The 18,377-nt window shown below is 49.3% G+C and overlaps 1 protein-coding gene and 1 long non-coding RNA gene across 4 annotated transcripts; one reads left to right on the top strand and one right to left on the bottom strand.

Moving 5' to 3' along the window:
- The first annotated feature begins 457 nt into the window (after nt 1-457).
- METTL25B (methyltransferase like 25B) lies at nt 458-18,245 on the top strand. Of its 3 annotated transcripts, XM_079958150.1 has the most exons (10): nt 458-535; nt 637-756; nt 11,745-11,852; nt 12,184-12,311; nt 12,583-12,799; nt 13,798-13,860; nt 13,962-14,108; nt 15,401-16,056; nt 17,110-17,294; nt 17,559-18,245. In XM_079958150.1, exons 1-10 carry the CDS (start codon nt 473-475, stop codon nt 17,675-17,677), a joined length of 1,806 nt encoding a protein of 601 aa, XP_079814276.1. In that variant the 5' UTR covers nt 458-472; the 3' UTR covers nt 17,678-18,245. The 3 variants fall into 3 exon arrangements, with proteins under 3 accessions (XP_079814276.1, XP_079814274.1, XP_079814275.1); XM_079958148.1 differs by lacking the exons at nt 458-535; nt 637-756 and adding an exon at nt 8,089-8,199; XM_079958149.1 differs by lacking the exons at nt 458-535; nt 637-756; nt 13,798-13,860 and adding an exon at nt 8,089-8,199.
- LOC307205862 lies at nt 4,111-7,463 on the bottom strand. The gene is made up of 2 exons (XR_013834132.1): nt 6,819-7,463; nt 4,111-6,470 (listed from the first exon to the last, which is right to left on the bottom strand). It is a non-coding gene; the product is annotated as an uncharacterized lncRNA (long non-coding RNA).
- Nucleotides 18,246-18,377: the final 132 nt, after the last annotated feature.

Raw genomic sequence — 18,377 nt, 5'->3', positions numbered from 1 at the left:
GCACTTCTACGCACGCACAAAGAGCGATTTAGCACTTCTGCGCATGCGCAAGCACTGAAACCCAGAACTAACCCGTTCCGCACTTCCGGGTTTGACGCAGTGCGCAGCCTGAAGCATCTGTAACCCAAAGTATGACTGTACATACATAAACACAGTTTTAATTCTGTTAATGCTTGTTTTATTTTTATTGTCTGCCCCATATGTTTTCAGCGGTTCTTATGTTATCTGTAGGCTGCCCTGAGTCAGGGGGAAAGCAGGGTATACATTTGTTACTATTATTTTTTATTTCTTACCTTTGCACACCCCCTTCCACCTCTTCCTCCAGCCACACCTGGTTTCCTCTCCTGATGCCCACACTCCTCCTCTCCCTCTCCTGAGAAGCAGCCGCTGCCCCTTGCTGAAGCAACCAGGGGGTCCCTCCACCTGGGGGGCAGCTCCACAGGGGCCTCCCTGACTCCCGTTTCGCCTGCAGATGGTGAAACGGCTGAGTGAGCTCACGGGGTGCCGCCAGGTGGTTGACGTGGGCGCTGGTCAGGTAAGGAGGGATGCAGGAGGCCTCTCGGGTTCCTCTTCCTTTTCGAAGTCTCGCAAAGTCTGCTTTATTTGCAGTGTCTTCTCCCCCCCCCTTCCCCCCAGGGCCACCTCTCTCGCTTCCTGGCCTTCGGCCTGGGCCTCTCCATCACCGCCTGGTCTGCAAAGTTTGACCAGGAGCTGGTGCAGGCGCTGAGGAAAGAGGAGGCCAAGCGAGAAGGGCAGGTGAGAAGGCAGAACGTCAGGGGTGGGGAGGAGATGTGGTGTGTTGCAGAGGGTCCTGGCTTCCTGAGGAGGGGGGAGGCAGTCCCTCAGGTCCAAGCCGTGGCAGGCAGCTTCCTCAGGCACTTGGTGGATTCCCACATGGCAGGGGGTTGACTAGATGACTCTTGGGGGTCCCTTCCAGCTTCTGTGAGCCACGCGCCCTCCACTTAATGCCCTCTCCTTTTCCTTCAACCTCCGCGGCTCCCCCGGCCAGAATCCCAGGAGCTGAGTCTTCTATGCCTCTCCCTTGAACGCAAACTCAGCTGCGGTTCCTGCACTGCAGAGAGTTGGACTAGATGGCCCTTAGGGTCTCTTTCAACACTGCAGTTCTATCATACTATGGCATGGGTAGGCAAACTAAGGCCTGGGGGCCAGATCCGGCCCAATTGCCTTCTAAATCCAGCCCGCAGATGGTCTTGGAATCAGCGTGTTTTTACATGAGTAGAATGTGTCCTTATGTTTAAAATGCATCTCTGGGTTATTTGTGGGGCATATTTGTGGGGAATTCATTCTTTTTTCTTCTCCCCCCAAAAAATATAGTCCCCCCCCCCAAGGTCTGAGGGACAGTGGACCGGCCACCTGCTGAAAAATTTGCTGACCCCTGTTCTATGGAGTGGTTTGGGGGTGGGGCGCTGTACATGAATGTATAAGCAAGGGATGTCAATGACTTTGACCAGATTTCCTTATTTTGAGGTTGAACAGTGTGGCAGGGCCAGCTCCCTGATTAGGCAGAGTGAAGAAACTGCCTCCAAGGGGCACCCACTGCTCACCAGCAGATGTCCATGGACAGGAGGGGGGTGGGGGCAGGCACTCCTCTACTTGCCCCTGGGCTGCCCCCTTGCACCTTCCCACCCTCTTTGGGGTGTTCCAGGGGAAAGTAGAGAAACACACCCACCCACCCCTGCGTCCCCCCAGAAAAAAGCACTGGTTTAAACAATACCAGTTTCATATTTGCAAAGACAACACTAAATATCTAGGCACATTAATACCATGAGACTTATCTAAATTAGTGTCATTAAACATCAACAAAATATACCATAAGGTATTGACAGGTGGGGTAAGTGCTTTTTTTCTGGGGCATGCACACACCTAAACATTTTGTGAATCTAAGTTTGGCCTCATCGAGGAGCAATATTTCAATATGAGTAGGAAAATGAGAGTACCCCTAACCATTTTTTTAAGGGGGAAAAAGCACTGAATGGGAGTCATTGAACCTGACTGTGGAGAAAAGTCAATGCTCTTAAAATGAACATAATACCTAGTTTATATCTTAAGTGGTATTCCAATTCACATACCGAGCAAATACTTTCTCAAAATTAAATCTTTGTTTAGAAAATGCCTTTGGGGCTCTTCAGTTACAAGAATATCTATGCAAAAAAATGCAGATACCAATAAGAGGAGGAGGATTTTGGATCCCAGGCTTAGAATTGTATCACCAAGCATATTTACTGTCAGGTAGACAATCCTGGAGACCTATAACTGAAAACAACTGTCCAAATTGGGGCAAACAAAGGTGATCGACTTTATGGGACTGGCCGAGATGACGGGCAGAATCCGGGACCAGGGGAAAGAGACAATGGAAGAGGACTGGAAGAAATTCAAAATATATCTTAAAAATAATTGCAAAATTGAGGAGTGCTAAGATGTCAGGGGGTAAGAAGTAAAGAATTGCAGCAGTAAATAAAAAAAAAACTTAAGAAATTTTGTATGAAAGGGAATTAAGATAATGGACCTAAGGGTTGCTAAAGAATTATTAAACAAGGATGCAGGGATGGGGAGGTATGGGGAAGTCAAAGAAAGAAGGGAATGAACTGATGAGCTCGAAGTTGTATTGTTTTATATTGTTCTTTATTATTTGTGTGGAAAATTAATAAAAATTATTATAAAAAAAAAAGAAAACAACTGTCCAAATTGGGCTGCTTTGGAATATTCCTATGTAGCACCTCTAGAAATCTGGGTAGCATTTGGGTCTAAATACATACATTACTACTCAAGATACTATTGAAACAATAACATCAGTTAGAATGATACCACATGTCCAAAAAATATAAATTTGACCTTTTCTCCCACAATAAAATGACTTTGTGGGGAAACCAGTCTTTAAAATCAGGAAAGAAATGGTAATATGGGAGAGATGGATGAATTTTGGTATATTAACATTAGACCAATTGATAAACGAAAAAGATGAATTTTATACATAGTCCATCCTAAGAGACAATTACAGATTACTTACAAATGCTCAAAGGCAATATCTCCAGATAAAACACTTGGCAGCAAGTGAGGAGGAATTAAAGAACCTTTTATGAAGGTAAAAGAGAAGAGTGCAAAATATGGTCTGAAGCTCAACATCAAAAAAACTAAGATCATGGCCACTGGTCCCATCACCTCCTGGCAAACAGAAGGGGAAGAAATGGGGGCAGTGAGAGATTTAACTCTCTTGGGTTCCATGATCACTGCAGATGGTGACAGCAACCACAAATTTAAGACACCTGCTTCTTGGGATAAAAGCAATGACAAACCTAGACAGCATCTTAAAAAGCAGAGACATCGCCTTGCCAACAAAGGTCTGTATAGTTAAAGCTCTGGTTTTCCCAGTAGTGATGTATGGAAGTGAGAGCTGGACCATAAAGAAGGCTGATCGCCAAAGAATGGATGCTTTTGAATTCTGGTGCCGGAGGAGACTCTTGAGAGTCCCATGGACTGCAAGAAGATCAAACCTCTCCATTCTGAAGGAAACCAGCCCTGAGAGCTCCCTGGAAGGACAGATCCTGAAGCTGAGGCTCCAAGACTTTGGCCACCTCATGAGAAGAGAAGACTCCCTGGAAAAGACCCTGATGTGGGGAAAGATGGAGGGCACAAGGAGAAGGGGACGACAGAGGACAAGATGGTGGGACAGTACAGTGGTACCTCTGGTTACGTACTTAATTCGTTCTGGAGGTCGGTTCTTAACCTGAAACTGTTCTTAAACTGAAGCACCACTTTAGCTAACCGGGCCTCCCACTACTGCTGCGTCGCCACCGCACGATTTCTTTTCTCATTCTGAAGCAAAGTTCTTAACCCGAGGTACTGTTTCTGGGTTAGCAGCGTCTGTAACCTGAAGCATATGTAACCTGAAGCGTATGTAACCTGAGGTACCACTGTATTCTTGAAGCTACCAGCATGAGTTTGACCAAACTGCGGGAGGCAGTGGAAGACAGGAGTGCCTGGCGTGCTCTGGTCCAGGGGGTCACGAAGAGTCGGACACGACTAAATGACTAAACAACAAAAAACCACCATCTACGGACCACCAGCTTTTACAACCTCAGAGACCCCAGAGATATTGAAACAGTTTATTAATTCTTAGGCAAAAAAACCCCACCATAAATAATTCAACATATATAATTCTTTGTTATTAGCAAACCAATTTGATACACAGGTACACAGGGAGGATCGGAATAAAGAATTAAGAGATCTCAATTTCGACCACACATTGGGAAACTGTTTTAATTACTACAACAAAGGTGCCTCTGGACTTTAAATTGAAGCTCATACAACAAAAAATAATATTTAGAATATACTGGACCCCATTATGTTTTTCTTTTAAAAAGGGCTACCTAAGGTATCTAGCTGTTGGAAATGCAATAGGGATAATGCTTCTCTAAAACACGTGTTTTTTCATTGTCCTATATTGAAAGATTTTTGGTCGAAGATAACTGAACTGTACGGAACAACCTTACATTTATAGAGCAAAATATCCACTTGAATTATATACCCAGCACATGGAACCTTACAAAAGGACAATACGAGTGGAGCCTCCGTGCCCTTACCACAGCAAAGAGACTGATCCTGATGAACTGGGAAAATAAAAATGAGGCTCCCTTCTATGATTGGACTGAAGACTTGTACAAACTCACCAACATATGAACAACTTGCATATAAACACAGATTTGCCATGGACAAATTCAGTAATATTTGGAATCCATTCTTACAAATACTGTAATAGAGTATAAGATCTGGTGAAGTACAATAACTTTGTAAAATATGCAGTTTTGGGTTCCCCATCCCCTTTGTTTTCCCTTCCAAATGGCTTGTTTCTCTTTTTCTCTCTTATTTTCGCCTCACCATGTTTAGTGCACATATAATTAGATACTTTTTGAGTTTTAAATCAAGATTTCTTAAAACAAAACGAGCAGCAACTGGTGAAAGCAGGGGCCAGTGAGGCCAGAGACCGGGGCGGCAGGAGGTGTAGTTCAGCAACCTCTGGAGTACAGTGGTACCTCGGGTTAAGTACTTAATTCGTTCCGGAGGTCCGTACTTAACTTGAAACTGTTCTTAACCTGAAGCACCACTTTAGCTAATGGGGCCTCCCGCTGCCACCTCACTACCACAGCACAATTTCTGTTCTCATCCTGAAGCAAAGTTCTTAACCTGAAGCATTATTTCTGGGTTAGCAGCGTCTGTAACCTGAAGCGTATGTAACCTGAAGCGTATGTAACCTGAAGTGTATGTAACCCAAGGTACCACTGTAAATGCTGTCTTGTTTTTAACACTCGATTGGGAGCTGCCCAGAGTGGCTGGGGAAACTGAGCCAGGTGGGCAGGGTATAACTAATAAATCATTATTAATGATTATTATTTACTATTATTATTTTTTTTGAATATTTTATTAGGGATGATTCACACCCTGTCCAGCACTTTCTTGATCTCCTGCCCTGGGGCAGAAGATATAGAAGCAGGATTAGTCGCACCAACAGGGTAAAAAACAGCTTCTATCCGTGGGCTTTTAGGCTGCTGACTGAAAAGATAACAACAGGGCAACTGACTTTCAGGTTTGGTGGGTGTGCGTCAGTAAACGAGGGGAATTAAGACTAAGACAGTTGAGTGGGGGGTGCTTGTGTAATCTCACTGTATACAAGTTGTACAAGTGACAATAAAGTATTTCATTCATTCATTCATTCGTTGAATATAAGAACATATAATCAAATACAAGCAATCAAATAGTTTTCCCCTAACATCCCCCCCCCCAAATACAGCCCCAACTACATCCAGGTAATTACATTAGTAATATAATCAAACCAAAAATTATTTCTAGTTGCTGGTTTAAAAAACATCATTCCACATGCTCCCATGTGTGTTAGGTGGTTGAAATGCTTGTTCTTGATGATGAATTAATATGTTTAATTTCAAAATGAAAAGATCTAAGGATGTTAATGTTCAAGTTAAATTTTATAAGAACCATGATTTGGAAAACCGTTAAAAGGGTATGCTTTGAAATTCAACCAAGGGGAAGTGAGGAAGTCACTTAACAATGTGAATAAGTGCAATTTTTAATAAGGTTATGATTTATGTTTGTTTGTTTTATGTGTTTGTTTATAATTTTGTGAAAATCAATAAAAAAAATGGGGGGGGAATAAAAAATAAGTGCCTGTCCTTTCTTTGATGTATATGTAATAAAGGAAAACCATGTTACGTAAAAGTTCTGTAGTTTCTCACATTTTCTTTCCTTATTATTATTATTGTTATTATTTGGAGCTCAGGAGGTTCCCTGGCGCCGAACCAAACCAACGGAAGCGATGTTTTTACACCAGCCGTAATAATAATAATAATAATTTATTATTTATACCCCGCCCATCTGGCTGAGTTTCCCCAGCCACTCTGGGCGGCTCCCAATCAGTGTTAAAAACAGTACAGTGGTGCCTCGCAAGACGAAATTAATCCGTTCCGCGATTCTCTTCGTCTAGCGGTTTTTTCGTCTTGCGAAGCAAGCCCATTGACAGCTTAGCGGATTAGCGCTCTAGCGGCTTTTAGCGATCAGCTGAGAAGCGGCTTATCAGCGGATCAGCTGTTAAGCGGCTTGGCAGCTTAGGAAAAGGGGGGGGAAGCGAAAAAAACCCGCGGGAACTCGCAAGACATTTTCGTCTTGCGAAGCAAGCCCATAGGGAAATTCGTTTTGCGAAGCGCCTCCAAAACGGAAAACCCTTTCGTCTAGCGGATTTTCCGTCTTGCGAGGCGTTCGTCTTGCGGGGCACCACTGTACAGCATTACATATTAAAAACTTCCCTGAACAGGGCTGCCTTAAGATGTCTTCTGAATGTCAGGTAATTATTTATCTCTTTGACATCTGCTGGGATGGCGTTCCACAGGGCGGGCGCCACTACCGAGAAGGCCCTCTGCCTGGTTCCCTGTAGCCTCACTTCTCGCAATGAGGGAACCGCCAGAAGGCCCTCGGAGCTGGACCTCAGTGTCCGGGCAGAATGATGGGGGAGGAGACGCTCCTTCAGATATACTGGACCGAGGCCGTTTAGGGCTTTAAAGGTCAGCACCAACACTTTGAATTGTGCTCGGAAACATACTGGGAGCCAATGTAGGTCTTTCAAGACCGGTGTTATATGGTCTCGGCAGCTGCTCCCAGTCATCAGTCTAGCTGCTGCATTCTGGATTAGTTGCAGTTTCCGAGTCACCTTCAAAGTCCAAGCGGGAGAAACCAGAGCATACACCACTCTGGCGAGACAGTCCACAGGCAGATAGGGTCTCAGCCTACGTACCAGATGGAGCTGGTAAACAGCTGCCCTGGATACAGATTTGACCTGTGCCTCCATGGACAGCTGTGAGTCCAAAATGACTCCCAGGCTGCGCACCTGGTCCTTCAGGGCACAGTTACCCCATTCAGGACCAGGGAATCCCCCACACCCGCCCGCCTCCTGTCCCCCAGAAACAGTACTTCTGTCTTGTCAGGATTCAACCTCAATCTGTTAGCCGCCATCCAGACTCCAACCACCTCCAGACACTCACACAGGACCTTCACCGCCTTCACTGGTTCTGATTTGAAAGAGAGGTAGAGCTGGGTATCATCTGCATACTGATGAACACCCAGCCCAAACCCCCTGATGATTTCTCCCAGCGGCTGCATGTAGATGTTGAAAAGCATGGGGGACAGGATGGAACCCTGAGGGACCCCACAAGTGAGAGCCCAGGGGTCTGAACACTCATCCCCCACCACCACTTTCTGAACACGGCCCAGGAGGAAGGAGCGGAACCACGAAGTCGGAGGCGAAGCGCTCCAGCAAAAGACTTTGGGGCGATGGACTGATGGAGTCAGTCAGTTAGTTATTGATTGGGGGGGGGGGCGCGGGGTATTTTCTGAGGCGGAAAATATTTGCCCCGAGTCAGAAGGAGGCCCGCCCGGGAAAGTGAGCCTGGCGGACGAGCAACTTACTTCCGAAGCCCCGCCGGGGACGGAGAGGCCTTTCTTCTTCGGGAAAGGCGCAGAGAGAGAAGAAGAAGAAGAAGGGGCCCCGCGCGCTCCGCTCCAGTCAGAGGCGACGACGAAATGGCGCCCTCGCGCCCAGGGAGCCGGATCTTGTACGCAGGAAGCTCTTCCGGGTCAGGACGCAACTACTTCCGGCGCGAGGGAAAGGCCGCGACGGTACCTGTTTCTCTCCTTGCCCCGGCGGGCTTTCGAGCGGGGGGGGGGGGGGCGGGGAAGGAGAGCGCAGGCTCCGCGGGCGGGGGGGGGGCGCGGGGGGCGCGGCCCGCCAGGCTCACCACTCCGGGGCGGGGGGCCGGTCCCGCCCCCTGGAAAGCCCCCCCCCTTCCCGCCGCTCTGTGGGGACGCAGGACCATAGAGGTGGCGCGGGATAGAGCGGCCTCCTCCCCTCCCACGAAACCTCTTACTCTCTGGGTGCCCCGCCTGGATCTGGGCCCTGAAGGGATCTCTTATTAAGGCTGCTTTGAATGGGCCGCTTTTCATTGGAATTACCTGCGTGTTTTTAAACAGAACATGCCTTGATAGATGATGGTGATAATAATAATGAATAATAACAATGAATAATAATTTATTATTTCTACCCCACCCACCTGGCCAGGTTTCCCGAGCCACTCTGGGCGGCTCCCAACACTAAAAACAGAAGAAAACTCCCTAAACATTGAAAACATCCCTAAACAGGGCTGCCTTCCCATGTCTTCTAAAAGTCTGGTACAGTCTTCCTCGTGTTATGTCTGCTTCGTGTTAAAGGTAAAGGTACCCCTGCCCGTAGGGGCCAGTCTTGACAGACTCTGGGGTTGTGCGCCCATCTCACTTAAGAGGCCAGGGGCCAGCGCTGTCCGGAGACACTTCCGGGTCACGTGGCCAGCGTGACAAAGCTGCATCTGGCGAGCCAGAGCCGCACACGGAAACGCCGTTTACCTTCCCGCTGGTAAGCGGTCCCTATTTATCTACTTGCACCCGGAGGTGCTTTCGAACTGCTAGGTTGGCAGGCGCTGGGACCGAGCAGCGGGAGCGCACCCCGCCACGGGGATTCGAACCGCCGACCTTTCGATCGGCAAGCCCTAGGCGCTGAGGCTTTAACCCACAGCGCCACCTGCGTCCTCACCTGCTTCGTGTTACTTACTTTCTTTTTTTAAAAAAAGATATTTATTAAAGTTTCAATGTTTTACAAAAATAAGAAAAAAAAGAAAATACAAAGTAAAAACAGTTAAAAACAGATCAGTTTTTCCAAATCTTATCTTTCATTTACTTGTTTCCCTGACCTCCTCACACCTCCCTTTTTTGTATTCCAGTTCAATCAGCAAATCCTTTCTCTCTTTGAATTTATCTTAATATATTATAGCTTTATAGCTTTATATTATCACCTGTTAACAAACCATTTGACATATTCCTTTCTAACATTGCTACTAAAAACCGCTTAACTTCAATCCAACATCATTCTAACATTCATTAATTTTGCAGTGTTTCTGTAAATAGTCTTCAAATTTCTTCCAATCTTCTTCCATCGACTCTTCTCCCTCAATCAAAAATAAATCAAAAAGAAAAAGAAAAAAATAACAAAAATACAAAAATAAGAATAATTTAAAAAAAACCACAAAATTTCCAGAACTTACTTTCCATTAACTTGTTTCCCAGACCTCCTCATACCTCCCTTTTTTGTATTCCAATTCAAATTGTTAATTCAGCAAATCCTTATCAATAAGTTTTAACCTGCTTCTAAACCTTTTTCCCCCTATTCTCTTAAAACATTCTAACATTCATTAATTTTACAGTGTTTCTGTAGATAGTCTTTAAATTTCTTCCAATCTTCTTCCGCTGACTCTTCTCCCTGGTCTCAGATTCTGCCAGTCATTTCTGCCAGTCCCATATAGTCTATCATCTTCATCTGCCATTCTTCCAGAGTGGGTAGATCCTGTGTCTTCCAATACTTTGCGATGAGTATTCTTGCTGCTGTTGTTGCATACATAAAAAAAGTTCTGTCCTTCTTTGACACCAATTGGCCGACCATGCCCAGGAGAAAGGCCTCTGGTTTCTTCAAGAAGGTATATTTAAATACCTTTTTTATTTCGTGATATATCGTCTCCCAGAAAGCCTTAATCCTTGGGCACGTCCACCAAAGGTGAAAGAATGTACCTTCACTCTCTTTACATTTCCAACATTTATTATCGGGCAAATGATAGATTTTTGCAAGCTTGACTGGTGTCATGTACCACCTGTATATCATTTTCATAATATTCTCTCTTAAGGCATTACATGCCGTAAATTTCATACCAGTGGTCCATAACTGTTCCCAGTCAGCCATCATAATATTATGTCCAACATCTTGTGCCCATTTAATCATAGCAGATTTCACCGTTTCATCCTGGGTATTCCATTTCAACAGCAAGTTATACATCTTTGACAAAATCTTAGTTTTGGGATCTAACAGTTCTGTTTCCAATTTTGATTTTTCCACCTAGAAACCAATTTTCTTGTCCAAATTATATGCCTCCATTATCTGATAATAATGAAGCCAATCTCGCACTTTATTTTTTAGTTTTTCAAAACTCTGCAATTTCAATTTGTCTCCCTCTTGTTGCAAAATTTCCCAATATTTTGGCCATTTGCCCTCCATATTGAGCTTTTTCTGAGCCTTCGCTTCCATCGGTGACAACCACCTTGGGGTTTTATTTTCAAGTAAATCCTTATATCTTATCCAGACATTAAACAATGCTTTCCTGACAATATGGTTTTTAAATGCTTTATGTGCTTTGACCTTATCATACCACAGATATGCATGCCATCCAAATACATTATTAAAACCTTCTAGATCCAAAATGTCTGTATTTTCAAGAAGCAGCCATTCTTTCTGTTACTTTATTTCAGGTTACATCCTGCGGTGACCCAAAAGTACCAGAAAGGGTTACTTCTGGGTTTCACTGTTCGCGCATGTGCAGATGCGCAAAATGACATCATGCGCAGAAGCGGCGAATCACAACCCGTGCGTGCGCAGATGCGCCGCTGCGGGTTGTGCTCTTTTCATGTTGCGTACGGGCCTCCAGAATGGATCCCATTCGCAACCAGAAGTACCACTGTAGTTGTTTATTTTCTTGACATCTGATGGGAGATAGATAGGGACATATATAATACATGTACGTTAAAGGTAAAGGGACCCCTGACCATTAGGTCCAGTCGTAGCCGACTGGGGTTGCGGTGCTCATCTCGCTTTACTGGCCGAGGGAGCCGGCGTACAGCTTCCGGGTCATGTGGCCAGCATGACTGAACCGCTTCTGGCGAACCAGAGCAGCGCACAGAAACACCATTTACCTTCCTGCCGGAGTGATACCTATTTATCTACTTGCACTTTGATGTGCTTTCGAACTGCTAGGTTGGCAGGAGCAACGGGAGCTCACCCCATCGCGGGGATTCGAACCACCGTCCTTCTGATCGGCAAGTCCTAGGCTCTGTGGTTCAACCCACAGAGCCATACATGTACATACGTAGTTTTCATTCGATTAACACTTATTTGTGTTCGTTTTTGTCTTCCCAATATGTTTTCAGCTGCTCTTATGTTATCTGTAAGCTGTCCTGAGTCAGGGAAAGAGGCAGAGTACACATTAATTATTATTACTATTACTATTTCCTGCTTTCCACCACTGCAGGGCACAACATCAATTAAGCCACAGTGAAATAACCGTTCCCCTCTTTCGCCTTCTCTTCTGCTGAGTCTCCTTGCGATGGTCGGCTTCGCCCTGGAAGCCCAGAAGCGCTTAGCGGCCGACATCACCCGCGTCCTCTCCCTCTATGGCTTCATTGCGGATGCCTACATCATTGTGAGTCAGCCCCCATCTCCACCGCTGTGGGGCAGAAAGGGATCTGGGGAAGGGTGGCACCTTGGCCTCCTCACCGGGATCCGCATGATGAGCAGGGTGGGGGTCCTGGGCTTTTTCCTGAAGACTCTGGGATGCTCCCCATTCCCGCACAACTCTTTGCAAGGCTGCAGGCACACCATACATTTAAAGAACACTAGGAACTATAGTTTTCCCACATTGAACTACAGTTCCCAGCACTGTTAACAAACTGCATTTCCCAGGGGAGGGGGGGCAAGAAGCACACAACTGTAACCCTGTTCCACCCCACCCCACCCTCCTTCTTCCCTGCTAGGAGTTTTTCACAGACAATCTGTGGGGCAGCCTCCCGCCGTCCTGGCAGGCCGCCCTGGCTGACCTCCAGCCCCCACAGCTGGCCGCCCTCCTGCTGGAAAATAGACATGCCAGAGAGGAAGAAGCCAGGTAGGGTCGAGGGTGTTGTGGGTCTCCTTGGGCAGCCTCAAGGGTGCTTCCTCGGAAATGGGTGCATTTGAACCCGCCTTGTATGAACGGAGGGCCAAAGGGATGCAGGGCTCCCATCGAAGCACTTTTCTCATGGTTTGAAAACACAGAGGCCGTGTTGTGAATTTAATTTTCTGTCCCTCCCCTGCCATTAAAGACGAATGAGAACGTGGGTGGTTTTGAGACTCCACGTTACCTGCCACCCCTTGTCTCCCTCCCTTGCCCCCCTCAGGTACAGCTCGGTCTGGCCACTCTCCCTGCTGGCCTTCAAAGCCTCTGTCGACACCTTGGCGTTCCCCAGGAGGCCCAGTGGCTGGGCTGGCAAGTCCAAGGAAGCCGGGAGGCCGGAAGAGTTCCAGGACAACCAATGCCAGAGCTCCAGGCTCCCGCCGCTTTTCCGGAAACACGTCAAGCCCAAGAAGCAACACGAGATCCGGCGGCTGGGGCAGGTATGGCTGAGCTGGGGAGGGAGGGCGGCTCGAGTCAGCGAGCCCAGCTGCTTGTCACCAAGGAGGCAAGAACTGCTACCCCCACTGCCAGGCCCAGCCCTGTTCTCACTTGTTCCTTTTACATCATGCCCAGGGTGGCAGACACACCACTACCGGAAAGCATTCTCAAAACAGGGCATTTGTTTTCTACCAAACAGGGATTTGGGGTTCACCAAGAACACACATCAGATGCCAAGCCTGGGTACAGACAAAGGTCTTTAAAAAAAAAAAAAATTAATCATTTTGTCAATACAAACAACAACTGCAAAAGACACATACAACAAAAACCATAATAACAATAATAACACAATTTGACAATTCAGATTTGAATACACTGATATACTATACCTTTTTAACAATATTTTCCCACCTCTCTCTCCTCCCCCACCTCCCACCATTATCTGCCTTATTGCTTAAATATTCATTCCAGATTTCTTCATATTTATCCATTCTTAATTTGCAATTCGTTCGTATGTAGCTAATCTGTCCATATTATCCCTCCATGTTGAACTCACTCCTGAAAGCCAATTACGAGGGAGGCGGGCACAACTCCCGAAGGAGGGTCTTCCACAAACAGGAAGCCACCACTGAAAAGGCCCTGCTATGAGTCAGTGCCAACCAGGCCCAGAATAAGACCTCCATAGCCTGTCAGAGGGTCCAAGCAAGGCATCTACTTTGGGGGGGGGGGGGGAGGGCTGTTGCCAGAGCTGCTGCGGGTCACTGCAGGAACTACTGCTGTGCTTCTGATGCCCCCGTGGCCCTGCCCACCAGCGTTTCCTTCACATGCTCCCTTCCACCTCTTCCTCCAGCCACACCTGGTTTCCTCTCCTGCTGTTGCCCATCCTCCTCCTCTCCCTCTCCTGGGAAGCAGCCGCTGCCCCTTGCTGAAGCCACCAGGGGCTCCCTCCACCTGGGGGGCAACTCCACAGGGGCCTCCCTGACTCCCGTTTCCCCCGCAGATGGTGAAACGGCTGAGTGAGCTCACGGGGTGCCGCCAGGTGGTTGACGTGGGCGCTGGCCAGGTAAGGAGGGATGCAGGAGGCCTCTGGGGTTCCTCTTCCTTTCGAAGTCTCGCAAAGTCTGCTTTATTTGCAGTGTCTTCTCCCCCCCCCCTTCCCCCCAGGGCCACCTCTCTCGCTTCCTGGCCTTCGGCCTGGGCCTCTCTGTCACCGCCATCGAGGGAGACCCCCGGCTGGTCGCCCAGGCTGCCAAGTTCGACCAGGAGCTGGTTCAGGCGCTGAGGAAAGAGGGAGCCAAGCAAGGAGGGCAGGTGAGAAGGCGGAACGTCGGGTGGGGAGGAGATGTGGTGTGTTGCAGAGGGTCCTGGCTTCCTGAGGAGGGGGGAGGCAGTCCCTCAGGTCCAAGCCGTGGCAGGCAGCTTCCTCAGGCACTTGGTGGGTTCCCACATGGCAGGGGGTTGACTAGATGACTCTTGGGGGTCCCTTCCAGCTTCTGTGAGCCACGCGCCCTCCACTTAATGCCCTCTCCTTTTCCTTCAACCTCCGCGGCTCCCCCGGCCATAATCCCAGGAGCTGAGCCTTCTATGCCTCTCCCTTGAACGCAAACTCAGCTGCGGTTCCTGCACTGCAGAGAGCTGGACTAGATGGCCCTTAGGGTCCCTTCCAACTGAAAATATCTGGGGGAACTCCTGTAGCTGACGATCAGAAGCAAGGAGTATTTTCAGGGGAGCACGGAAGAGAGTACATGCTGTTCCTCACATGTAGGCCTAGGACCCACGTACCTACGGGACCGCCTCTCCTGGTATGCCCCACTGAGGACCTTAATGTCCAAAAATGACAACACTTTCCTCAGGTCCCAAGTCACAAGGTGGTTAGATTGGTCTCAACTAGGTCCAGGGCCTTTTCAGCACTGGCCCGACTTGGTGGAACGCTCTGTCACAAGAGACCAGGGCCCTGCGGGACTTGACATCTTTCTGCAGGGCCTGCAAGACAGAGCTGTTCCACCTGGCCTTTGGTTTGGACTCGGTCTGACCCTTATGTCTTCCCTCCCCTTATGGTTTTGATCTATGGGCTACTATTAAAATGAGGCTGCTTTTTAAATTGCATTTTAACCTGTATTTTAAATTGGGTTGTTTCCCCCCCCCTTATGTTTCCATTATAATTTTACTGGTGTTAGCTGCCCTGAGCTCAGCTTTGGACGGGGAGGGCGGGGTATAAATAAATTTTTTTATTATTATGTCCACCAGAGGGACCTTGAGGAGCTGGCCAAGGGACAGAGGAGCCAATCCCAGCCCTGTGTGGAGATGCTGCCAATGGGGATGGAGCCTGGGGTCTCCCGCATGCAAAGCAGGCTCCATATCACTGAGCCACAGCCCTTCTTTTCAAATTAAAGTAGGACACTAGTCCTCATGGTTTATGAAAAAATGGTTGAAATAGGAACGTGCCTTGCACAGAGCCATATACCTTTGTTCTGGGAGCTCAGCAGGTTAGTGGGAGGCTGGCCCAAAGCCATCCTAGTCCCCAGGCAGGGGTCCTGGCCTCACCCAGCCCCTCCCTGGTTCTCCTGCCGGGTGACACCTTCTCCCTCTTCTCCTCCCCGCAGGTTCCCAGCGGCATATCTCTTGAGGGGCCGCGGCACGTGGCTGGCTGGGTGGATCCTGGGGCGCCATGGACCGAATTCTGGCAACTGCTGCAGCACCCAGAAGTGGAGGAGCGTAGCCCTGCGGTGGATGGAGGCAGCCTTGGGACAGCAGGAGTGGATCCTGGGGGAGAGGAGCTCCCAGGCCCCCCGGGATGTGGGGCCAACAGCGCCCCCGCCTGCCACACCCCCAGGGGGCGCCAGCTGCTCCTGACGGGACTCCACGCCTGCGGTGACCTGAGCGTGGCCCTCCTGCGCCACTTCGCCCGCTGCCCCCACGTGGCGGGCATCACCTCCGTGGCCTGCTGCTACATGAAGCTCACCACGGCAGAAGCCCCCGTCCCACCAGGGCCTGGCCCCCCACCCTGCCCCGCAGAGCCCGGCTACCCCCTGAGCGCCTGGGTCTCCGCCCTGCCCGGCCACCGGCTCTCCTACAAGGCCCGCGAGGGGGCCTGCCACGCCCTCGAGGACTACGCCCAGCGGCTCAAGGGCCACAGCGCCGCCCTCAGGACCCACTGCTTCCGCGCGGCCTTGGAGACGGTGATCCGAGCTGCTGACCCAGCCAAGAAGCGCCTGGGGGTGCAGACCATCGCCAAGGCCCACCAGCTCACCTTTGGCGAGTGAGCGAGCCCAGGGGGCGGCGAGTGCCAGGCCAGGCAGCTCCACTGCAGGGGGTTGGGATAGATGGCCTTTGGGGGTCCCACACAACTCTGGTTCCATGAGTCAGTTAAAGCTGTGGCTCCAAATGTCCTCGAGGATTTTGGAGGTGGGGGTGGAGGACAGCCCTGTGTGGATATGGGGTGGGGGCACAGCAAATGCCGGCCCCAGAAAGCAAGGCGCTGCCAATAAGCAGCCATGAACCTTATTAGCTGCGATTCCTGCAATGCTGGGGTTGGGCTGGATGACCTTTGGGAGGCCCCTTAAATAATATGATGTAATAATAATTTATTATTTCTACCCCGCCCACCTGGATGGGTTTCCCCAGCCACTCTGGGCAGCTTCCAAGATTTGGGGGGAAATGTGCAATTAATTGTCACTGTTTTGTACAGTGGTACCTCGGGTTAAGTACTTAATTCGTTCTGGAGGCCCATTCTTAACCTGAAACTGTTCTTAACCTGAAGCACCACTTTAGCTAATGGGGCCTCCTGCTGCCGTTGCGCGATTTCTGTTCTCACCCTGAAGCAAAGTTCTGAACCCGAGGTACTATTTCTGGGTTAGCGGAGTCTGTAACCTGAAGCGTATGTAACCCGAGGTACCACTATATTTGTTTTTTATCCTATACAGTGGTACCTCAGGTTACATACACTTCAGGTTATAGATGCTTCAGCTTACGGACTCTGCTAACCCAGAAATAGTACCTCAGGTTAAGAACTTTGCTTCAATATGAGAACACAAATTGTGCTCCGGCGGCAGCGGGAGGCCCCATTAGCTAAAGTGGTGCTTCAGGTTAAGAACAGTTTCAGGTTAAGAACGGGCCTCCAGAACGAATTAAGTTCTGAACCCGAGGTACCACTGTACAAAGTTTGCAGCTCTACAGTTCTAATGGGTGTGGAAACCAAAAGGAACCCCCAGAACGGGGCAGAGGGGGGTGGGATTTCCCCGAGACCTTTTGCGCTTCCGCCCAAGTGCAGGGGCTCAGCGCGGCTCTCTGTCTCTCTGTCTCCCGCCTCCAGATACGCCCGCTTGGGCCTGGAGAGGGTGGGGCTGGACCCTCGCACGAGGCTGGAGCCTGGCCCCTTGCAGGCACTGCTGGCCCAGGAGGGGAAAGTGGTGGCCTTCTTCAGCCTGGCCCTCCTGCTGGCCCCCCTGGTGGAGACCCTGCTGCTTCTGGACAGGATGATCTTCCTGCAGGAGGAAGGTAAGCGGGGGGGGGGGGGTGTCCCCAGCCACAATTCCTGAGCTGCAGAGGGGAGGCCAGATGGCCTTTGGGTGTCCCTTCCAACTCTGCGATTCCACGAACCAGCACCAGAGGTGGACATCAACCCTGCAGGCCCAGTGGGAACTCTCTGCCCCGCTGAGGAGGGAAGTGCCTTGCTGCAAGCAGCCTTCCCCACACCTGCCGCCCCCCAAATGTTGCCCTAAGCACAGCCAGGACCCTCACCGGGCTCTCCACCCCAAACAGGGTTTCACTGCCAGCTGCTCCCACTCTTTGACCCCGCCTTCTCCCCCCGCAACCTGGTGCTGGTGGCGGCCAAGACCCCTCTGGGCTCTGCTCTCTTGGACGTGGCAGCAGAAGACTGAAGGGGACAGCTTGGCAATGTCTGGAGCCACACACCTTGCCCCACACTGCAGGAAGCCAGAGAACCCACAAGGGAAAAAGCAGGGTGTTGGCACTCTGGATAACTGGATTCAGCCACAAATGGAGGGTCCTGCTCCCATCCTCCCTGGCCAGGTATGGGTCAGGGAGGGTGTAAGAGATCTGGAGAGGTTTTCCCCTTTCCACCTGTGTCATGGAGGCAAACAGGCTCCCAGAAGTGGCATGGAGATGTGAACTGCCTAACACCTTCCTCCTTGGCCCCCTCCTCAATAAGGAAATGCGGAGGAGGGCAAAAGACCCTCACCCACCACCAAGTCCAGCCGAGGAACGGCCTCTCCCAGGACTTTAAGAGTGGCAGAAAGCAGCTGGGAAGGGAGGACTTCAGGAAATTCCAGTTACTCATAAACTTCATAAGTGGCTTGGCTGCTCATTTCCATCTTTTTCTGTGTTTTTTTCCATGCACTGTGGCCTTTTATGCATTGTAACTTTGCCACTGTTTTTATTCATGTGTTGAATGTTTTTTAATTTATTAACATAACTGTTGAGAGCAGATTTCTGCTTATCTGATATTTTCAGAATGAGTTTCACCATGTACTATTGTGTCGGCGTTCTATTATTGCCGTGTACAGTGGACACTCGGGTTGCGAACGTGATCCGTGCGGGATTAACATTCACAAAAGCGCG

The sequence above is a fragment of the Podarcis cretensis genome (assembly GCF_951804945.1).
Source record: "Podarcis cretensis genome assembly, chromosome: 16".
NCBI lineage: Eukaryota > Metazoa > Chordata > Lepidosauria > Squamata > Lacertidae > Podarcis > Podarcis cretensis.
Note: the sequence above shows the minus strand (reverse complement) of the source record. Positions and strands in the feature narration are given on the sequence as shown.